This window comes from Pleurodeles waltl, chromosome 5 (genome assembly GCF_031143425.1).
Source record: "Pleurodeles waltl isolate 20211129_DDA chromosome 5, aPleWal1.hap1.20221129, whole genome shotgun sequence".
In the NCBI taxonomy this organism is placed as follows: Eukaryota; Metazoa; Chordata; class Amphibia; order Caudata; family Salamandridae; genus Pleurodeles; species Pleurodeles waltl.
This window is the reverse complement of record NC_090444.1, coordinates 766459452-766483407: the sequence shown is the minus strand read 5'-3', so window position 1 is coordinate 766483407 and position 23956 is coordinate 766459452. Positions and strand designations below refer to the sequence as shown.

At 40.2% G+C, this 23956-nt stretch overlaps 1 protein-coding gene across 2 annotated transcripts in view; it reads left to right on the top strand.

The window, feature by feature from the left end:
- SLC24A3 (solute carrier family 24 member 3) overlaps positions 1–23956 on the top strand; it is a 1392829-nt gene that overhangs the window by 589522 nt on the left and 779351 nt on the right. For both annotated transcript variants that reach the window (XM_069234727.1, XM_069234728.1), the window contains exon 3: positions 2965–3041. In XM_069234727.1, coding sequence (XP_069090828.1) covers positions 2965–3041 — 77 coding nt within the window. The remainder of the gene's footprint in view (positions 1–2964; positions 3042–23956) is intronic.

Genomic DNA, 23956 nt, shown 5'->3' with positions numbered 1-23956 from the left:
GGGACTGTAAGAGAAAAGAAAATAACGCAATAGAATACTACACTAATGTAATGTTTCCAAGTTTATCTGTAGGGTTCTAGGTCGTTGCTGGTAAAATGTTTGGTGGCTTAGGTGAAGGTGAGACTATGGGTTGAGAGCGGATCAAGAGCACTGTTTAAAGAGGAGGTCTTGGTGGAGACAAAAAAGAGAAAATATTTGTAGTAATTTGTACTAATATTTTACCCTGATGCTTTCTCACTGCAATGAGATTGTCGCCTAAAACACCAAAAGAAAGAGAAAAGCAGATGAGTAGAGTATACCCAAAATGAAGGAAATGTATAAATAAAGAGGACAGTTGAATTTGAAATGGTCCTCCTGTAACATCTTTTCCAGATGATCCCAAGTGGAGCAAAAAGTTGAGGTATCTAAAGGCTGCTATCGAGAATAGTCATATTTTCTCACTTCATTTTTTCTCCTCCAGTTTTCTTTTAAACCTTTCGGGGATCAGAAATATAGCATTAAAGTGGCTTATTGATCTTCACTATAGTGTTCTAAAAGTTTTTATTTAAAAAAAAAATACCTATACAGGAATAGAAAACATTTTTCTCAGCTGTTCATCCAACAGATGGGCTAACCATATACACCAGCTAATTGCTCTGTCCTCTGCATGGCGTGAAAAAGTCAATGTATGTTAATGCAAAATACAAAGATTCTGAATGATAATTTAGAAAAAAACAAGAGCAAATGTGGTTGAGAGCAAAATTGGTTAATTTAGATATAATCAGGTAAATCCTGAATGGAAGTGTCAGTAGACATTTAAAAATAGAACGTGGGGCCAGATCACAAAACATTTGATCGATTCTGTTATACGGCATTTGGTGTCAAGAAGGCAGTGCTTGGTAAAAAGAACGTTTATCAGCACATTAAAACAGATTTGTGGAGGTAGTGATGTATGAGAACCATATGTGTGCGTAACAGTTATATTACATTTAGTTGTGATGTTGATGTGATATGTTATTTCTCTACTGTTGTGCGTGCTGCAACAGTGCATTGGTTTATTACGTGTACTGTGTTTTTTGTGTTTAGTTCTGTTTTGTTTTCTGGCACCCTGCCCTGCATTTGTTTTGTGTTCCTATTGTGTTCTTGTTATATTACTATGTTGTTTCGGATTGTGCTCGCTGATTACTTTAGACGTGCCAGCAAACACTGCTACTTTTCCAGTCAAAAGCAACACATTCCTGTGGGTTTCAGTGACAAAAGCCATTTAACACAGTCTAAACAGGTAGAATACCAGTGCGCCAGTTATTCAGCTAGCCCAAAACTGTGACAGAGGCAATACCTTCGATTAATACTTCAAGTGTTCACTTTTGCGATCCTGCCCTGGTACTCGGAGTTGTAATATGTTCCAGTGAGTAAAATATGCCCTTTTAGGTTTAGCAAAATTGAGACGTATTTCAATTAATTTTATTAATCATTTCTTCTTTCACTTAAATGTGTGTTTTCCTAACACTCACATTGCTTCAGCTACCCTCTCACCCACCTGTGAAAAGTGTGGTGATTTGTTCTCTTTCCTATAATTTCTATTGATGTAACAATTTCCTGTGGTCTCATGAGAGGGAAGGAAATGACTTGTCCCTTTTGGGCATGGCTAAGACTAGTTTGGAAATGATTGCCGCCCACTTGTCAAATCTTCCATCCATTGTTTTTTTGCATTTATCAAAAGAAAATAGTGATTAAGTGACTGTGGACCCAATTTGGTATGAAACATATCTATGGTTCAATTATTAAGCATCTTTGTATCTTAGGTTATGTGTACCGGCTATTACATGCAACCTTTATTTCCGTTAAGTTTTGACTCTCCCAGCTTTGGCTGTCCTCATCTGACTTTTGGCAAAAACGAATTGCAGCAAATAAAAATGTTCTGAGCTGTGTACCTGTAGTTTTCACCTCGAGGGCACTGCACAGAAATTATTTTAAGGCTTCAAGTATAAACTGTTACCCTTCAGCTTGTCACTAGGCTTATAAGTGTTTGCCAACTCTATTTGAACTTCACTTTTTTGATTATTTTTGTACTTTCCTGTAAACTTTTCAATACCATTGTTATTTTTCATTTCAACTTCTGAGGTTGGTGTCAAACCGATTTATTTCTCTCTAACAGGCATCCTTTAGCCATTAACTGACAGACACCCAAAGATGCTATTCCATTGTCACACTTATGGATCTGTTTTTTTTCTGGCTGCTCACCCTTTTCTCTAATCCCCACCTCTTTGTCTGATGTGAAAATAGAGGTCAGCATTGCTGGATCCATTTTTCTGTTAAGCTTGGCTTAGGGTGACTTTGCTGTATTCTGATCTGTGCAAACGGCAAGTGAGATATAAGCAATGTCATGTTATCATTATTACGTTATGTTGTTTCTGTTCTTTTATGTTATGTTATCAGGTTTGCATTGAAACAGTCTTGCTTTCACTCTAGGTCTAATTTGAAGAGTCACCTGATTCGATAGTAATTGCATAACAATGGTCAGAGACTGAGGATTGGCAAATAGAACTCCTCAAGTGAAGGCCTCTAGAAAGAATAAAAAAACTGTTTCAGTTGTGTGTGTGGGATGCTATAAAAACCAGCGCCATAGGAGTAGTGCTCTTCTACTTCCATTGGAAGACCCTGGAGATACTATGCCATAGAGCACTGGGAGGACAAAAACTATACATTCATCTTGATTCTGGTATAATATAGCTCTTACCTTCATGAGAGCTGCTTTGGTGTCCTTATAAGACATAAAACAGGCAAACTTAACCAATGAGACGCAGACAGAAGTGTCTCTTGTGATGAAGACTGAAACAAAAGAAATATCCCAGCCCATTACTGATATTTACAAGCTATATTTAACCCAACTTATGCTTTTTATTATTTATATTCTAGAAGAATAATATGATAGATAACACTTTCCCAATGTGGTAAATCTCTATTTCTTTCTTTGTCTTCCAGCGCTACATGAATTCCCCAATGACATATTTTCAAATGAAGCTAGAAGTCATGGGGCAATCATCCTTCATGTCTTCTGTGTAAGTAAACAACACATTTTGTCACATTTTGTTTATAGAGTCCAAGATTTAGAACATGTAGTATGTTTACAGTTTTGAATTAAATCTATACAATTATGTATGCAATTATCGATTACTTAGCTCAAAAGTACAAACTTTGAAACAATCTTAAACTGCTGAATGGGTAATGCTCGGATTCCACCAAAGTGATGATTGTTAACAGAAAAACCCCTCAATTGTTGGTCTTACAAATAACATACGGACAGCACACATGAGAGACAGTTCAATTTCACAATTTTCCAATAAATTACGCCGAGATTAATACCCAGATGGGAAACACTTTTCTTCTTTTAATTGTTGCCTTCTGACATATCTATCTGACTGACATTTTGATCCCAGGGCCATTACATTCAATATCATCACCGTTTCTGTCATATATTAAATTGACTACTTTTACTGTACTGTGTTTCTTATGACATTAGACCCTTGAGTACCAAATACCCCTTGAGGTTTTGTGATGCATATGTATGGAAACTGTGGATTGACATTCATCCAATAACAGGAATATAGAGTTTTAAAGTTAAGAAGTTGTATATTTCCTAGTACTCTGCTTTCATTGCTTGCTATGCTTATTATTATGACCAATGGAACGTGTTTGGAGGCAAATAATTGCATATAATCAACCTTTAAATGATTAGCTTAAATAGGCATATTTATCAGCTTTCTTAAATTCTGAAATTAGTATAAATTTTATTATGATACAACCTGTCTTTGCGCCAGACCATCTTTCCTATCCAACAAACATGTTTTCTGACTATGCAGATGGTTTGTGGTTGGTAAAATTGATGAAGCTCTGCTCTGTCCTCGAACACAACTTACAATCTACATTAATGTGGTGTCAGTAAAAGAGATCTATTTTATTTCTGCATGAATAGGCTGAAGATACTATTGTGTTTTGAAAAAATATTTAAAATAGTGGATTAAGTTTCAATTCTGTGATGTCTTGGAGAAAAATATGTTCTGTGGATGTGCGAAGACAAGGTGCAATATAAGATGTCATCTGTTCTACAAAGAATAATAATATATTATCAGTTTACCACTTAAAAAGACAAAAAAACAACCAAAATGCATTCAAATATTTGGCTTGCAAGAAAGGGGTATTGATGGAGATGTCAGATTTCACATGTATTCGTATGTGTCTTGATTGCCCTAATGTTACTGAATGGTGAGAAGATTTTGTGATAGAATACAATTTGTGATAGCCTTTCCTTTACCCATACTTCCAGGGGAAATTTTGTTAATTGATATTGCTAGCTTGTAAAGATTAAACAGTTATCAAAAACAATCCATTTTACGAGATCTGATGTCCACAAAATGAATTTGATCTTAAAACGGGAAATCCACCTAAAGCCTCTTATTCACAGGTGGATCTTGCATGTGTGCAAATTGGCCCAGTTTTAGAAAGTTTGTATTGGACTCAAAACATAAAGAAATGTTCATACACAAACGGCCTCATTACAATCTTGGCGGGCGTGCGGCCGCCAATGTGGCCGCACTCCCGCCGGCCCCATTTTGACATCCCCGCTGGGCCGCAACATGGGAGCCAGCTCCTAATGGAGCCGGCGGTGTGACGGGTGCAGTTGCACCCGTCGTGCTTTTCACTGTTTGCTGTGCAGACTGGTCTCTACCGCCATGGACAGACTGGCGGGAAGGGAACTCGTAATCCCCTGGGCAGGGCTGCCCTGGCAGATTAAAACCGCCAGGACAACCATGGCGGTGAACCGCCGGTCCCGGCGGTGCGACTGCAGCGCTTCCACCGCGGTCGTAATCTGCAAGATTGTACCGCCAGCCTGTTAGCGGTACAATCTCCAAAACAGCCCTGGTGGTCTTTGACCACCAGGGTTGTAATGAGGCCCAAAGTCTTTTTGGGTATGTTTGATTTCTGAATTGGTGTTTCTCTGTAGACATATGTGTATCCACAATAGTATTTTTATATATATTTTGGACATTGCAGATCGTGGAAATAGTGCTAAAATACAGAATAGTGATACTACTCAGAGGAACTAGTCTGATTTCATATTAACTTGTTTTACTCTTTGTGAGCTACGGTTTGTTTCTTTTATAATTGATTTTCATTATATGTAATTCATAGTGTTTTTTTTTCTTTTTCTTTTCTTTTATTAAAGATTTGGTCAATGTTTATGAAGTAGCTAAATTTAACATATGTTGTATACCACTGTATTACTTGATTATAAGACCAGATTTATTTCTTGGCTCATTGTTTCACCAGGGTGACAGAATAAGTTACAGTGACTGCAGGTGCTTTCAATGCATTTTGCTGATCGAAACAGGGCTCTGTAAAAATAAAGGAGCCCTGCACCAGACAATTGCCTTTTTTTTTATTTTCAACAAAAAAATTCAGAAATGGGACTTACTTTTTGAAAATACAAAAAACAATGTTTCCTTCGCCATAGAAGTCATCTCCCATGGCGAAGGGAGCATTTGGCAGTTTTTTCTACCATATACCAGCAAGATTTTCCTGGCGGTGACAGGCAGTGAATATTTACCACTCATTCCTCCTATCTAAGTCAAGTGGGCAAGTTAGGGGTCAGCTTCTAATGGCCTTTACTCCACACGGCTGTCAGTGTAGTTTATACATGGCGGAGAGATATTTACGGGAAATACAGCAGCTGACACACCCCATTCTTTAAACACCTTTTACTATTAGCTTATTTTATATGCATGTATTATTACCTTTTCTCATTTTCAAAATGTCTAAGAAAGTTTTCACTGAAGAATTGCTTCCATGTGAATCCTAGAGTGCAGGTACTAGCTCTTTCCTCTTAAGTGAATACTTTAATTATAATAGTCCTTCTGGTAATTTGCTTTGAAATATGGGTTCATGGGATTCAACATTTAATTCAGTTTAGAGTAATACTGATAGTTTAGGATCAATGTAATATTGATATTTTTGATTTTATGGTTGGTTAATTGAATTCCATTTTACCTTCACAGTGCGCAAGCAGTATCAAGTTGAATAATTTTAATAGAGAGCCCTTTTTTAGTACATTTTCTTTTGTGGCAGCTTTCAACTTGTTAAGCCTCCCCCACTGAGATGTAAAAGTGTTAAATCCTGTTTGGTGGGTCCACAGGGCGGTATGCTTCTGGGCCACAACGGTGGTGATTGGGGTCCCTCTATTCAGGTGTCCTGGCGTAACTCAGGGTGACAAGGGCAAGTAGTCAGAGGCTTATCAAGAAGATAGTATGAAGAACAGAGGCACAGAAGTGAACATTAAAAAAACAATAACATACTGTCCAGCCCAATGTTTATCTTAGTTAAATAAAAGGTACTTTATTAGCACATCAAAATGAAACATTGCACAAAATAATGGTGGTTCAAGGTTGATGCCAACAACATACTACAGGGCTTTAACTGATTTATATGGTTACCAGAACCACAATACCATAGCACAATTGCTAGAGTTCCACCCCATCACACCATTCTACCACAATAGCTGCAGTGCACACACTACTGCAGCAACATAGGACTTAAGGAAAACTCATGGATGAGAAGCAGCACAAGTACAAGTTCACCAATTAACTAATGGGATCAATTGCTAAATGTGGGGACCTATATGCCAGTTTAGGTTGTACCTTGCAAAAGTGTTTGTAATGCAATTGTTATTCTTTTTAATGTGCAGCTCTATGGTACCTATTAACAAACAGCAGTCTGTAGTGTGTTTAGTATCACTACAATAGTACTGCTCATATATTTCAAAATGCTATTCACAAACCTACATGCTGATACCTCTCCTATATTTTCTATGCTGGGAATTCAGGGAGGAGTGGCTGAAAAATGGAAATTACTTATAATAAAACAGGAGGGGATTAGAAACAGTCCCAAATACCCAAAAGAGTTGTCAAAACAGACCTGCAATAAGTCCAGAACCACACATGGCCAACTACTGGGAATGCAACACCTTTTCATACAAAAAAATGGAGGAATGGACTTAAAATATAAATCAATAGAAAAAAGTGTTAAAAGTGTTAAATTAAGTTATCTTATTTCAAATATAGTTTTAGAAATTGGGTCTCTAGTTGGCAGAGGTATACACCCTTGCCCAAATAGGGATCACAATCCTAGTCAGGGTAAGTCACACACAATCCAAATTATCCTGTGCCCACCCTCTGGTAGCTTGGCACTGAGCAGTCAGGCTTAACTTGGAAGGCAATGTGTAAAGTATTTGTGCAATAAATCATGCAATAACACAGTGAGATCACCACAAAAAGACACCACACAGGTTTAGAAAAATATAGGATATTTATCTGATTAAATTAAGGTCAAAACAATCAAGATCACAAGTTGAAATATCACTTTTGTAATGATAAGTAGAATCTTTAATTCTTAAAAGCAACAATAGTCTCTTGTAAGCACAAAGTACCTGGTTTGCGTCAACATTACATGCACAAGGACCGCAGAGGAGGAAATGTGTTGAAGAAGGTAGGTGTGCATTGGATTTCCGGGCGCACACTGACGATACGTCAAATCTTTTCCAAGCGGCAATGGCTTTGCGTTGAATTCCGGCATGCAGGCTTGAATCCTCTTTTGCGATGCGGAGTCTTTTGACACCCAGGGGCGATGCGTGGAAATCCTGGGTGTGCCGGGTGAAGGCCAGGTGCTGCGTCGAGCCAGTGGGCGAAGCGTCAGAGTTTCTGCTGCACAGTAGGCACTGTGTCAATTCCTTACGCAGGAAGTCGTTCTGGGTCATTCCGGCTTGGCTTTGCGTTGATCTGGTGGGCTGTGCGTCGAATTTCCAGTCGCAGTGCTGGCACTGCATCCATCTCCAGTCAGGAGTGCCGGGTTGCATTGTTCTGGTTCCGCGATGCAGTGGTTTTCTCACCTCTGGGTAGGCTGTGCATCAATTCCGGCAGGCTGTGCGTCGATTTTCGCCACACAAGGAGTTTCATTGCAGGGATGAAGACTTTTTTGGCTCTGAGACTTCAGGAAATTGGAGGCAACCTCAATCCAAGCCCTTGGAGAGCACTTCTCAGTAGAGCCAGGGGCCATCAAGGCAGCAGGGCAACAGCAAGGCAGCAGTCCCTTACAGCAAAGCAGTCCAGGTGAGTCCTTTGGGCAGCCAGGCAGCTTCTTTATGCAGGTTGCAGGTTCTGGTGCAGAGTGTCTGTCCCAAGAAGTGTCGAAGTTGGTAGGGTCAGGGACCCAGTTTATATACCCAAAAGTGCCTTTGAAGTGGGGGAGACTTCAAAGAGTGGTTGTGAAGTGCACAAGGTCACCTTTCAGTACAATCCTGTCTGCCAGGGTCCCAGTAGGGGGTTTGGCAGTCCACTGTGTGAGGGCAATCCACTGTCCTTTGAAATGTAAGTGTCAGGCCCTCCACCCTTCAAGCCCAGGACAACCCATCCTGCATGCAGATGTGTGCAGGTGTGACTGAGCATCCTGTGTTTGTGGTTGTCTGGGTGAAATGCACAAGGGAGCTGTCAACTAGCCCAGTCCAGACATGGACTGGAGTAAGGCTGTAAGGCACAGAAGGTTTTTAAGTGCTGAGAAATGCTCACTTTCTAAAAGTGGCATTTCTAAAGTAGTAATATAAAATTCAACCTCACCAGTCAGCAGGATTTTGTATTACCATTCTATATATGACCTGTCTACTCGTTTCTAATCAGAATCTACCACTCTCAAGCTGCGCCTTGAGACATTCACGGGTGAGTAGCCATGCTTTACAAATACTGATTGATTGATTAATTGATATATGAGGGCAGCGCTAATGTTAGCCTATGAAAGGAGCTGGCCTCACAGCAGTGGAAAACAAATTTAGGAGTTTTCCACTACCAGGACATATAAAACTCACAGATGTATGTCCTGCCATTTACCTACACAGCACCCTGCCCTTTGGGTTACCTAGGGCCTACCTTAGGGGTGACATATGTAGAAAAAGGGGAGTTTAAGGCTTGGCAAGTACTTTTAAATGCCACGTCGAAGTGGCAGTGAAACTGCACACAAAGGCCCATCAGTGGCAGGCCCGAGACATGGTCAAGGGACTACTTTTGTGGGTGGCACAACCAGTGCTGCAGGCCCACTAATAGCATTAAATCTAAAGGTCCTGGGTACCTGTAGTGCATTTTACTAGGGACTTACAAGTAGACCAAATATGCCAATTGGGTATGAACCAATGTTACCATGCTTTAAGTGAGAGAGCATATGCACTTTAGCACTGGTTAGCAATGGTAAAGTGCGCAGAGTCCTAAAACCAGCACAAACAGTGTCAAAAAGTGGAGGGAGGCAGGCAAAGAGTTGGGGGTGACCACCCTAAGACTGTCAGGTCTAACATATACACGTGCACACACACACACACACACACATATTAATTCATTCACTGGAAAAAACATAGGTTAAATGTTAAATTTACATTATAGTAAGGGATTGTAATGATATCTTACTTTACATCATAAAAACAACCTTAGAAATTCACTGAAAAACAAAAGGCGGAAAAGACATTAATCTTAGAAGTGACTATCAGTTAAAACATATTATTTTAAACTAACTAAACCACTGAAATTCATCAGGTATTGTTATCTGTAACTATAAATTATGTCCTAAAGTAACTATAACTAGCACCCCAACCATGCACACTGTCATTATCAAAGATGTTATTTCATGTGTTGAAGTGATCTTATCAGTGATGCCATAGAACATGTCATAAGTAATGTAATATGTGAGCTAATTAGCTGTGCATGGTGAGGGTATGAGTTGTAGTTAAAAAATATGATGAGCTTGCAAGAAACTTAATAATTTTTAATGTTGCTAGAAGGCTCTGCACACCCTGCAGCACCGGACAGCATTAAAATAAAAAGGCTTAGTGGTACCCTTCCCTCTTTCAGTAACACCATCAAACTCCAAATATGAAAACAATGAGCCCTTGCAGGGCATTATAGGGTGCCCTTTAGTGGAGCTGTGAATAATATATTAGCAGCAGGATCCCTCATTTATTATTCACCTTTTATAGTATACCTTTGTTTGGGTGTCCAGGTACCCACATGCCCACCTGGGGCACCCACACCTTTTTTTAATGTTGGGGGCTACAATGGGAGCCAGTCACTTTGATATGTTTTAGTTGGTGCCTACCTGTTGCACCCACAAGCTCCATTTCATTGAGGGCTGTAGGTGAAGCCCCAAGGCTCCCACTACCCCTGCTGGCTCCACTGACGGGAGCTAGACATTTGTTTTAAATGTAGAAAGGTGTTGAGCTGCCCATCTGGGGTACTCACAATGCTGGTAGGGATGCAGGGGTAGTCCCAAGGCCCTTGTGGCCATGCTGACTCCCTGACCAGCACCATTCTAGATACTGGCGGGACCCAGCACCTTTCCTTTACTCCTGCAGAGGCGGGAACAGTATTTTTTTTTACTGCTCACACTTTGCAGGTGCAAAGTTCCATTCCCTGCCTGCGAGAGTGCAGGTAGGTTATGCCCACACCTTCACGGGCAGGGAACCACAGTGTCCCACGGCTGGGCTCCCAGAGACACTGTAAAGTATCGGTTTCTAGGGAATGGGGTTCCCATGCTCATATCAATGCCTGATCAATGTTGTCCATTTTTGCAAACATGCAATTCTTCCAATGAAGCAAAGCTTGATAAATTTTACTCTCTTCCATTATTTCTTTTTCTTAGTCCCAGACAAATGTGTTTGACTCTTTACAAGCTCTTCAGTGGAACACAGCGGGTATTGATTGCCTAGCATGTTTTATCATAACATTTAAAGACTAGTGCATCAAACAGTTATTTCCTTCTGGGGCATACAAATTGGCCCTGGAAACCATTGCATGGAACAAAACCTCCATTTGGCCATACTCAGAGCTGGAATGGCAGTCACCAATAGTTTCCAGCTCTAAGTTTCAAGTAAAACAAGGTTCAGCAGCTCTCAGTAGTTCTCCTTTTATGCAAAGTTTCAGTTTTTCTATTGACACAAAGCCTCATGACATTTAATGTCTTCCAATATTTCATTTTTTCAGCCCAGACATATGTGTTTCACTCTGGCATAATTGGTGCTCACCTACAATCGCAGAACAGGTTTTGGATGAATTATCATTAACAAGCCAAGGCCTCAGCCGACATACTGGATAAGCTCATCAGGTCGGCCAGCAAACTGCCATGAGACACGTTTCAAAAGCAGTTAGGCCATGGGTACGCACCTGTTTGCCCCACTAAGAACATTTCCATTTAACATAGTTTCCATCCAGGGGTGTAACACAGGATTATCCTGAGAGATCTGACATATAGTATTAGCAATATAGCAGATATAGCAGAATTTGTAGACAAGTTGCAGAAATAATTAACTTTTGACAAACTAATGTGACAACAAGCTTAATATTTTCCAGACAACATATTCTTCAAGCATAGTATTGCTGCTATCTAATGATTTAGTCTATAATGGCCCAGAAAGCAGGGCAATCCTTTTTGGTCTATTATATCTCGGTATATCCTAAAATTGAGTGCATTTAAACATTCTAATATGAAAAGTATGGATCTTGCTGGGTCTGTGCTTAATTCAGATCTCCAATCCAGGGGGTATTTGTGACAACATTTAAATTACCACCAGAACCAATATTGTATTGATCTAAGCTAAATACAAACCCCAGGAGTTAATCATGGATAGTGGCTTCGTTAAAAAAAAATAAAGATTTTTGAGGCTAGGGTGAGCTGATGGGAGCCACCATTTTGTAGATGAGGTAAGGAAATTGTGTTTTGAGCTCTTTGAATCTTAATGAAGGTTTTGGTTGGGAACCTGATGTACACTCTTCAGAATAGTTCATGGGGTAGATGGTAACATCTATTGTGCAAGAAGTAAGCTCCTGAATTTGCAGAAATCGGAGTATCCCACGTAGGTGAGGGAGGTTGAAGAAGATTTTTTTGGCCACAGCATTGACCTGATTATAGAAAGATAGTTTATCTGCACACAGGTATAAGCCATACACTGTCCAGAACTGGTTTTCTTTGGAAGGGTGATATAGACTCCCTTACCATAATTGATATAGGTAAGAACAACAGCTGAGGTGAGGTAAAATTAGCATCTGGATATTCTGCACTGGGAAGGAGTATCAGACTTTACAACACTGGTGTTCGCCCCTCATGCCTTTACCCTACAGGTAATACAACACATTGATCTTTTTCTCGTTTGGGTAGAAACCCCCCTGAAAAACCCATGTTTGTTAAAAAAAATCCTTAACTCACTTTACCTTTAAACATTCCTTAACCCCCAAATCACCCTTACCTTTCTTTTCCTCCTCCCACCACTAAACCCTAAAATAACTCTTTCCTCATTACCACACCCACCCCTTAAACCAAAAATCACATCACCCTTACCCTTCTTAACCACCCCAACCCTAAAATCACCCTTATGCCACTTTGCCATTACCATTCTTAAACCCTAAAATGATCCTTACCTGCCTTTACTTTTACCCGTCCCTAAGATCTAAGTTCACCCTTACCTCTTGTTAATTCTACTCACCCCTAAACCATAAATTCACCCTTACTGCCCTTTGCATCTAGCCACCCATTAACCCAATAATCACCCTTACCCCCCTTTACCTCAACTCATCATCTTTTATTTCGATTCATTTAAATCGTAAAAGGTACAATCACAAAGAAAATAAAACCATCATACACTAAATTTTGGCAGCATACACACTCCCAATTCCTCTAAGATTAAAATCTACATATAAATCGAAATATATACAATACATTAAAACATAAAATAAAACACATGTGTTCCAGAATTCATTTTAGGCCCTCTGGTTTAGAATATTTCCTTGGCAATTAATGTCTTTGACCTAATGTGCCATACCACTGTTAAAAACTTCGCTACAGCACACACAACAGGGCCATGGGTACTAGTTCAACAATTTACAGAGGGGTCTAATCCAACAAGCCCTCTGTTTTTTATAAGAATGGCAGTAAAATAAATCATGGTTCATGCTCTCTTGAGTCATTCATCCCATAAGACAAACGTCCATTAATCTGTGATTCTGTTTCCATCCAGTAGTAAAAGCACGCACAGGTAAGGATCCAGTTCTAATCCTAGTGTAAAGTGCACGTGCTGAAGGCTGTAAAACAGTATCAAAATAATGTTCTAGTTCATAAAAACACTTGATTGACAGGAAGCTCTCCGTCAGGCTACCCAAAAGTACAGATACTAATTCATCCATTTGAACACTAGCCCAATATATGAATCCTTTACGCTCTGTAATGCGTTTTTGGGAAGACGTAAGGGGTCAGACCAATAGGAGCCCAAGCCTAATTTAATAAAACTGTTCTTTACATAGCAGCACCACGTAATTTTCTCAACATGCGGACCCTCCCACAACCATTTAAGCCATGCCCTATGGGGTTCTAGCTCTTCGGTGGACCATCCCCTGATCCAATACTGCAGCAGCCGAAGAGTGGGAATATCTGCAATAGATAACAGACTCAGATCCAGGCGAATGGGGAGAGGTGGTGACCTCTGTGGGATCTTTAATAGTGCTTTTAAGAAGAAATGTTCTTCTTTTTCCCCATCATCCAATTTGCTGTATCCACACAACTCAGCGCCATACAGAGCTTCCCCTCTGACTGAACTTTTATAGATCTCTAACGCTGGTGTAATGGAATAATTAGATGTATCTCAACTCAACTCTTAGCTTTAAAATCACTCTTACCTCTCCTTACGTCGACCTGCACCTGAACTCCTTTTTTAAAATAATATGAACATTTTGTTATTTTAAAAAAATATGTACTTAGCTGCGTGATAAAGTATTGTACAGTAAAGGACATGTTATGATGGTAAAAAACTATCACATACACTTACCTGCATAGTACCTACCTGCAGAGTAAACACTGCAGTAAAAAGGCAATATGAGGTAAAGGTAACATGTCCTAGGCAGATCCTACAGTGGTAATAGAGGTGGAAGAAGATGTTTTGGCTACATCATTGACTTGAGTGGAGAGAGAGTGCATCTTTAGACAGAAATTGATGCATAAGCATGGCAACTAGGGGTGGGCGGAGGGGAGTGGAGTTTTTTCCTCGCTCGCACTCAACGGTGAATTGGTGAATGCAAGCAAGGAAAATCTTACTTAAGACCACCTCCCGGCGAGATTACTCAATGCAAGTGGTTGCAGTATGGATGCAACCATTCGTGTTGAGAAACCTTCCATTTGCGTTCAAGTAGCTGCCGCTCGAGTAGAAAATCAACTCGAGTGGCAAAAAAAGAAGCAGCGCCCTCTTGCGCTGCGCAGGGAGTGGTTCACGCTCATTTTCAGCACCGGACAAACACCTGGCCCTAAAAATCAGCGCGAACGGCACGACCTAACGCACTCAGCCGCACTACGTGGCGTTCTGCAACTTGCGATCTCTGCTCAGTCCTAGTGGTAACCTCTTCCTTCGTACCATATACAGTTCAAAAGAGGATTCCTTTCACCCAGTCCCATTTTAATTTTAAGGTTTCTTCTTAGGCGATGACTTTCTTTCAAACAATAATATGGAACACATTGATTCATTAGGTTTGTTTCTATTGATTGCCCTCTTCAGTGGGACCAATGTTTTTTCCTTTCTACTGTATTATGTGTATTCTTGCATCTGATGTCCTTGGTGTAGCATTTCCCCAAACTTTTTACCTTCACTCCTCCTGTTTTGCTGTATTCATTTTTGTTGGTATTAAAACTCTGTGCACTTTACCACTGCTAACTACTGCTAAAGTGCTGTCTCCTTCAAACATGTTAAAACTGGATCACGCCTAAATTGCTAATTCTTTCTACTTCTAAGTCTCTAGTAGAAGATGCTCCATGTTCCCAGGGCCTGTAAGTAAATGTAACTAGTGGGCCTGTAGCACTCACTGTGACACCCACTAAAGTTGCCTTTTAGAAAATGTGTGAGACATGCCACCACAGGCTGTAGTGCAGTTTTAAACTGCCCTTTTGACCTGGTAAAATAACAGTCTTACTAGAACTCAATCTTTCTTTTTAATACATATAAGCACCCATAAGGTAGGCTCTAAAGACTCATAGGGCAGGGCACAATGTATTTCAAACGTAGGACATGTTTAATTTAGTTTTACATGTCCTAGCATTGAAAAACTCCTAACGTCGCTTTTCAGGTCTGTAAGGCCCATTGACTAAGGCTGGGTTGCTTTATTACATTTATTAAGTTATAACATCTGATTGGGAGCAGATAAAAATATAGGGCCTCATTCCAACCGAGGCGTGCGGCGGTCGCCGCCCGCCTGGCTGGAACCGCCATATGGCCGCTCCGCGGTCGGAAGACCGCTGGGGCCATTCTGACTTTCCTGGTGGGCCGGCGGGCGCTAGCCAAAATAGCGCCCGCCGGCCCAGCGGGAAAGCGGCCTGCAACACTGAAGCCGGCTCCGAATGGAGCCGGCGGTGTTGCAGGTGTGCGACGGGTGCAGTTGCACCCGTCGCGCTTTTCACTGTCTGCTAGGCAGACAGTGAAAAGCATACTGGGGCCCTGTTAGGGGGCCCCTGCACTGCCCATGCCAGTGGCATGGGCAGTGCAGGGGCCCCCAGGGGCCCCAGGACACCCGTTCCCGCCAGCCTGTTCCTGGCGGTAAAAACCGCCAGGAACAGGCTGGCGGTAAAAACCGCCAGGAACAGGCTGGCTGGAAGGGGGTCAGAATCCCCATGGCGGCGCTGCTTGCAGCGCCGCCATGGAGGATTCGGCCAGCCGGGGTTAATCCGGCGGAAAACCGCCGGACCCGGTTTTCTGACCGCGGCTTTACAGCCACGGTCAAAATGGCCCAGGAAGCACCGCCAGCCTGTTGGCGGTGATTCCGTCGTTCGCGGCCCTGGCGGATTTTACCGCCAGGGTCGGAATGACCCCCATAGTCTTTACACTCAAATGAATTGTAATTTTCAATCCTCTTTAGTGGTAAAGTTGGAATTCAAGTCACAGTTCTGAAAAGGCCACTTTTGATGAAAACGAAAAGAGCCTGGTTCACGACGTGTGAATGTATATTGGAGAAGAAAGAGAAACTGAGATCTGAACACCTTGTCTATGTGTCTACGTTCTGTCCTCAGACAAATCATTTTAAGAAAATTATCTTGCAAAATTGGCATCTACTCTCAGGATTGAATAGTTCTTTTCAACATCCATTGTTTACACTTAAAAAAAAACAAGCAGATTATACGAGTACTCCTCCTACCTCAAAACAAAGCAGTTTTAGACAACATTGGAACCTGTCGCTTTTAAAGGGACATCGTAAATGTGGGACTTGTATAGTTTGTAATCAAACTCTTGAGGGTTCAGAATTTTTACATAAAAACATAAAATGGCTTCATGGCACCTTTACCAATTGTAAGACAAAAAATGTGATCTACTAAACTTTTTGCCCATGCAACAAACTGTATATAGGCAAGACTGACCAAGTGGTCCGACAAAGGATAATGCAGTATAAATCAAGGATTCATCAAAAAGTTGTCCCAGCTCCCCTAGTTAATAATTTTTTTGGATAAACAACACCGAAGGTTAATTATGTTGGATAGTTTTAGCCACCATCCAACCGAACCCAAGAGGTCGAAACCTTGAACAAAGTTTAAAGCAAAAGGAGGCCTATTTAATTTTGAAATTTCAAACTATAATCCATGGGCTCAATTAAATGACTGGGTTACAATAACTAGTTAAAAAAAAATGTTTCCTGTTGATAGAAACATCATCACTTTGACGTCACGAGTAATTCAAAATAATGGTCTGTGAGCCATTGTTTAAATGTCGGGAATTATTTTATCTGAAATGGACTGCTGGTTCATTGCCAACTACTAATCCCAGAATGCAATTCTTTGACAGTCCTGGGTAGATACTGGAAAAATACGATTAAGCCTCTACCATCGTTTTTCCCAAATATTTAATTCCTAGAAGTAACAGATGAGGTGTAGGACATAAAACTGAGTCAGTTTGAGAAAATTCAGAAGGCCCCTTATTTTTCAAGTTTACCTATTGCAAACCTCGAATATTTTGGCCAATAAAAACTAGCGAGAGAATTTCGAGAATATCATTCAACGTTACTGAGGACGCGGCTTTCAATGTGTGGTGTTCTTCTACTATGCGCTAATGAAATACGTGAACGGTTAATTTTCTCCACAAAATAAGCTATTCTCTTTAAATGGAGCCTGCACCCAAATATTTGTTGTGCATACCATCTGTCTCTGTTCAAAATGAAGTCATGTTAAAGCTTAAACATGGAGTTGCTCTCCGTTATGTGGTAGCCAGATAACAATTGCACACGATTCAAGCGTGGCGCGCTTAGTTGCTTTGTTTAAAAATAAATCATGCATCTGAACAGCGTAGCCTGGTTAAATTGAAAATATTTTTCTTTCAGTTGAGGCAGTGAAAAGTGTTAGTCCCACCACACGTAAACTGATTTGAAACCAAAGACTCGTCACCGAATAACCAGCCCAATAAAGTGAGTTGATTTGACTGGGAAAATTGAAATTATTTCAAAGGCTGTATTCTGGAATGCTTCAAACAAAGGATATATATTTTTTCGGCCTAAAGGATATTGGCATAGCAGGATGAAATTTTGCACAGACTGGGTCACTCAAACAACGACTTTATTTGTAGTAAGTGCTTTTAACAGTTCCAACAATTAGATGTTGATTTGCACCTTCTAATGGAAGAATAATAAAAACGCTTTTTGGTACTTTGTTTTTTTTCTGTTCGAAAGTTGGAACATGATTAAATCTGGAACATAATTAGTAACTATAAAATGAGGGGTTATCCCAACAGTTTTTCATCTTCAAAAGATTTTTTGTTAAAACACTTTTTTCTTTTTTGATTACAGTACCATCCAGTTCATGGTCCTGAGAAGAACCCTGAACTGTTGGGTTTGAAATATGTCGACCACTTCAAACTAGGAAGATGGCTTTGAGTTAGGCTGGGTTGGAGTGAACTTTATAAAAAAAAATCAAAGAAATCCTGGTTCCCCTTCACCAGCATTGATTATATTAGTGTTACTAACTGCGGCCTGTCCTGGGATGTTCTGAAGCAAATTTCTCAAATAGAACACGCATTACTTTTACATTGTGAACTCTACGATAAACATCATAAAATGTGCATTACTTTGTGAACTTGCAGATAAGTACAATAAGAACTAGTATAAGATTGTAAACTCTGGCAAAAATCAACAGAAAGTGGTCTTACATGGTGAACTCTCTAGCAAATAAGATTGAAAGTTATTTTACAGTGCAGACTCCAGGACAAACATGATTTGAAGGGGATTTCAATATTTAACTATCTAATAAATACAATAAGGAGGGGGAGGAGATTTACAATGTGAAGTCTGTGAAAAATTCAATAAACAGGGTTTTAATACATATGTCTCTTTTCTTGGTCTTGCACCAAAAAATGCTTGGTATCTCAAGAAGGAAAGTTATGGTTTATGTTGGTGTATATTTGGGTCTTCTGAAAAAGTTTGATGAGGCTTCTAAGCGTAGACCCCATGGCCATAATTTTCATGATAAAGCCAAATGGATTGCTTTCTCTACTAAATGTGGTGACAAACACAGTGGCTCTCTCATGTTATATGAGAACAACTTGACCCATCCTGTCGCCATAACCTTTTCGATTTGTGGAGAGCTTTGTGTTTTCAGTCCCTATACGTGCATTACTGGCTTTAGGATTAAAGTCTGCTGATTCACAAATTGCCACATCGTACAGCACAGATAACAGAGCACACTATGTTTAGAACTTTGTTCCCAGTTTGTAATTGCACCTGAAATTTTGTAATAGTGTTCATTGTTATTACAGATTTGAAATGTCTGAGCATGAAAGTTTGTGCCCTGCTTAAAGAAAAAAGCATTGGCTGGACATTGATTTAGTTTGTGTTATTTTTGTATGGAACTTAGCTCTGAATCAGCCAGGGATGTGCTGCCTCATTATCCTGCCTGATAATAAGGTTTTAGATTTGTAAACTCTTTGACAAATGTAATAGGAAGAGGATTTAAACTGTGAATGATGTGACAAATTAAAAAGGAAATGCTTATACATTGAAAAGTCTGTGGTGACTACAGTAGGAAGATCTTCCCATTATGAACTCCTTGATCAATACCAATATAGAGAGCAGCTTTATGCTGATTAACACTAATGTATATTCTGCCACAAGTCTCCAGTGCTGTGGTGGTAGAGAAGTCTTGTTTTCAGTGTGTATATTTGTAATTTTATGTTTAGCATTTAGTTGTGTGTGAATAAACGTTCCTTTACTTTTGAAAAGTAACACTAGGCATTGATTTATTAAGGAGTATTGTGCACTTTGTTGAGTTTTTGAACATGTATTTAAGCCCTTTAGTTGATTTAATTGGTTCCTTTGGAAAAACTTTGTTAACCTCTGTTAATATTCAGTTCCTGATACTACAGAGGTATATTAATTCTGACTTTCTCCTTGAACTTTGGAATGTCTTGCATGAAGTGTATGTTTGATGACTAATAACATTTGGAATTTCTATGCAGATAAAACCAAGGCATTGGTAACTAGGGAATCATTCTTAATCCTAAATCTCCATTTGGAAGTCACTGGTTCTTAGTACATTCCCAGTCCTTACTACTATGACCAGAAGTGTTAGAGCACAATGCTGATATTACCACCTGCCTGCATGTTAACAAGATCACTGATAAATATTTCTCCCTTTCAGTGAAATTAAGGAACGTTTCTTCTTACCTTTGAGTTGAAGGGAGAAGCTTGGAGATTAAGGCTTTTGTTTCATCTTGTTTGGATTATCGGAATACAGTCTTGCTTGGCTCAATTAAATATTTTATCTGTTGTCTTCATTTGCCACATCTGTTTCTCAGTTTATCTCAGCTTCTGTTGAATCTCAGTTGTACTTCCTCCACAGGTTACCAATGAATACCTGCTCCTGTTTAACACCACTTTCATGGTGCATAGGAATCTGTCCTAAAATATCTCAGTTCTTGGACTCAACTTTACATACACCATCATATGCTTTATCATCATGTAATCTTGATTCCATCATGTACTCTTGATTCCATTGCACCAAGCAGACGGAGGTTCTTTCATGCATTTCACTCCCTTTCCAGTACACCAGAGGTAAAAAAAAAAAAAACTTTGCTTATGTGATTGCAGGGTGAGTGGTGTTGCTGTGCAATGGCAGGGAACAGCACATTAAAGCCAGCTTACTGATATTGCCAATGCCCCATTTTTGCTAACCACCAAATGCAATTTTATTCCCACATGTACATTGGGAAACACTTAAAATTTGAAATATGGCAAGCTAAGTTGACATCAAAAGTAACATTTTACTGCTGCTGTGACCTTGAAAATGTCTTTCTTGCTCAACTCTGAAAATATAGCTTTTTAAAGTTATTTCCATACCTGTAGATCATTAGTATTTATAGATGCTCCTACATCCTGGGCGCTCCTACATCCTTGGGCAAGATTTATGGTACCTGGTGGCAGAACAATCTAGTTTTAAATCAGAATTTGTATTCTAAAACATTTTAAATTGTACAGTAAATGTGTCGTAGCAATGATCCCTCCCATCACACTTTCAAGTCCTTTTTCAGGTCACAGCTGCCATTGGTCAAATCCATTAAAGTGACTGACCAGGTTGCACAAATGCTCAAGTGACAGGAAAGATATCACATATATATTTCTTGACATATTAATTTACTGGCCATGTAAAACTTTGAATTAAATACATTTGAGAAGCATTTATTATTCCCTTACATCAGTAGTCCTTCCTCTAACTCACAGAATACCCAGAGTTTAAGAGTGGGAGACACACTCTGGCTCAGATTAATGAAGTGACCATAAAGGTAGCTTAATTTTCATAAGCCATAGTAGTGATTCCAGCTTGTTGTGTTTCTGTCCTTTGTCATAGAGACTCCAGTTATAGTAACAAGACCGTTCGTTTTGGACGGCAGCACAACCAAGCTTGTGGGACTGAGTGTGATTCTGTGCTGTGTGACAGCTGTCGGCCTAACCCTTCTGGACAGCTAGCAGGACCTTACCAGTACCCAAGAGCAAAGGTGATTTGTGGCAGCCCTTTGCATGACATATAGATTTATCAGGGAAATAGTGGTAGAACAGATCTTACCCCTTTCTCTCACTCATATATGTCTCACACATACAAAGGCAAAATAGAAGCAGGACTAGTTTCAATAGGTTTTATTGAATCAACTTCATTCTATGTAAAAAGGCATGTATACTGATTATAACGATGATAAAACATAATAAAAGCAAGGCAGTGACCAGGAAGGCAAAACATAGGAAAAGTCCCACCATTCTGCCACAACAATGGTTCTCGAATCCTTACCTGCACTATTACAATTCTATTCAAGAGTATGCCAGTGTAAGCACTAATCTGCCCATCAGGCCTCCTGGAAGAAACCCATTTCCCTATACCTGTGATTGTAGGTAAAGAAGGCGTCTGCTGGTCTACTAAGAATCCTCCCACATGGAAGGAGAGAATGCGTCAGGCCTCAGCAGAAAATGCAAAGGTAATGTGCAGCACACAACGGCAAATGGTTGGAATTCTCTGTGTATGAGAGTTGGGGACATGATGAATGCTTTCTGCCCGCAATAACTCGTAGCTTATCACATTGAGCCTTGAATGAAGCACAGAATGAAAATATTGTGCAGAGAAAATAACAGAATTCCTTGTGAAAGGATAAGTTGATAAAATGATAAAAACATCTCCACTAAAATAAAACTTTTGCTCAAAACATAATAAAAAAAAAAGAAAAATGCATGTCTTGGAGTGAAATGGCACAAACTGCAGGGCTAAGCTAAAATAACATGCCTGTTTAATAGCTAAAGTAAGCTCACAACTCCCTTCCCATTGTTGGTTCAAAGAGTAGAGGTCCCTAAGAAAACTTAAAGCAAACTGCCATAGCTACATCTATAATATTAAAATTGAATGCAAAATGTATACAATTAAGGCCCATATTTTAGCTTTTTTGTGCCGCATTTGTGTAGTTTTTGGATGCAAAAGCAGCACAAACTTACAAAATATAATTTTATTTTGTAAGTTTGTGCTGATTTTGCATCAAAAAGTGATGCAAATGTAGCGCAAAAAAAGTATAAATATGGGCCTAAATGTCTATGTTGACAAGCAAGCAGACCAAAATGCAGGCCAAACTAAAACTGGTCAGGTTAGAATTTAAAAACATATCAATAAATAAAAGGCCAAATGTCAGCTGGAAATTGTCAATTTCATCAATTTTAATAGAGTCCAGGAAAGACCCCACTTCTGCAGATGTTAATGAAACCAATTCATTGACAAAGAAAGAAAAAGAGCCCTCATGTTCCATTGCCTTAACTCCAGCTAAGGCAGCAGCATCCTGTGCAGTGCCAGGGGTTGTAGTACCAAAAGCCACTTGATCCTGAAAGGGCGATTCATAGGAAGCTTCCCGCAACAAACGCAATCTCAATGTGCATGTCTGGTAATGAACACATCAGCTTTCAAAGAAGGTATGTGCTGAGTAGCAAGACATACCTCCGGTGCGTGTGCAAAAGGGCACCACAAGTAGTGAAAGACAGGCTGCACACAGTTCAAACCTGGTCTGAATGACAGAGACCAGTTGCACACCCAGCTCTTCCAGAAGTGGTGCTCCAAAGTACTGCATCATGCGTTCACGACACAGTTGGGCTGGTGGAAGTGCCATCAGTCCTCCTTGTTAAGGTGGGGCAGCCATGGCGAAGAAAGAATAGCAACTACAGAATGCCGCCAAGTAATGCCAAAGTAATAGGGAATACCCCTAAAAGACTTCAGAAAATACAGTGTATGGGTGAAAGTATGATGCCAACTATAGAGGAAAGGGTGGTGACAAAACCAGAACCAACAGACTGAAAGAAATGTGCAATCCAAGAGGTGTTCAAGGCATTAAAAATTCACCCGTTAATTCACTGAAGTGTCTTGGAAAGTTAGGCCTTTATTTATACTTTATGGTGCAAAACTGCACTAAAGCAGTTTTGCACCAAAAAGTTTAGCACCGGCTTGCACCATTTCTGTGCACCAGCAAAGCACCATATTTATGGAATAGTGCAAGCCGGTGAAAAGGGTACGCTAGAGTATAAAAAAAATGACTTTAGTTGGGTGGAGCTGGCGGTATAGAAGAAGGGGGTTTAGCACCAAAAAATGGCTTTAGGCAGGTTAGAGTAAAAACAAATGACTCTAACCAGATTAGAGTCATTTTATGGTGCTAAACCTACCATGCCACATGACTCCTGCCGTAGAAAAGGGAGGAGTCATGCCCACGACTCCAGTGGCCAGCAAAGGGGACAAGGGCCCCCTGGGCATGGCCGTTGCACCCTGTGCCATGTATGGGGGCCCATTTCAGGTCCCCAATGGCACTTTAAAAAATAAAATGTAATACTTATCTGTAGTTATCTGTACTTACCTGGGATAAGATCCCCCATCCACCACAGTTCCTCTGGTGTGGGTGGGGATGCCCCTGGTGCCTGGGAGGACACCTGCAGGCTTATTCCATGGTGTTCCACCATGGAAATAGGCCCACAGGTCCCCTAACACCTGCCCCAACCCAGGAGTTCAAAAATGGGGCAAAGCAAGCTTTGCACCATTTTTTGACCCCTCTTCCCTCCCATGCATCATTTTTGCATGGGAGTATAAATATGGCGTTAAGGAGTCATTTTCTTTGCACGGGAACGCCTACCTTGCATCTCATTAAGGCAAGGAAGGTTTCCACTTCCAAAAAATGATTTTAACTCCATAAATTTGGTGCTAGACGGGTCTAGCACCAAAGTATAAATATGGAGTTAGTTTTGCACCAAATTAGAGTAAAAAAGAATGACGCTAATTCGGTGCAAACAGAGTATAAATATGCCCCTTAGTATTTAAGAGGGACTGTATCTCTGCAGATGACCTCACCATTTGGATAGCATAGCTGTAGGCACCACAGGCT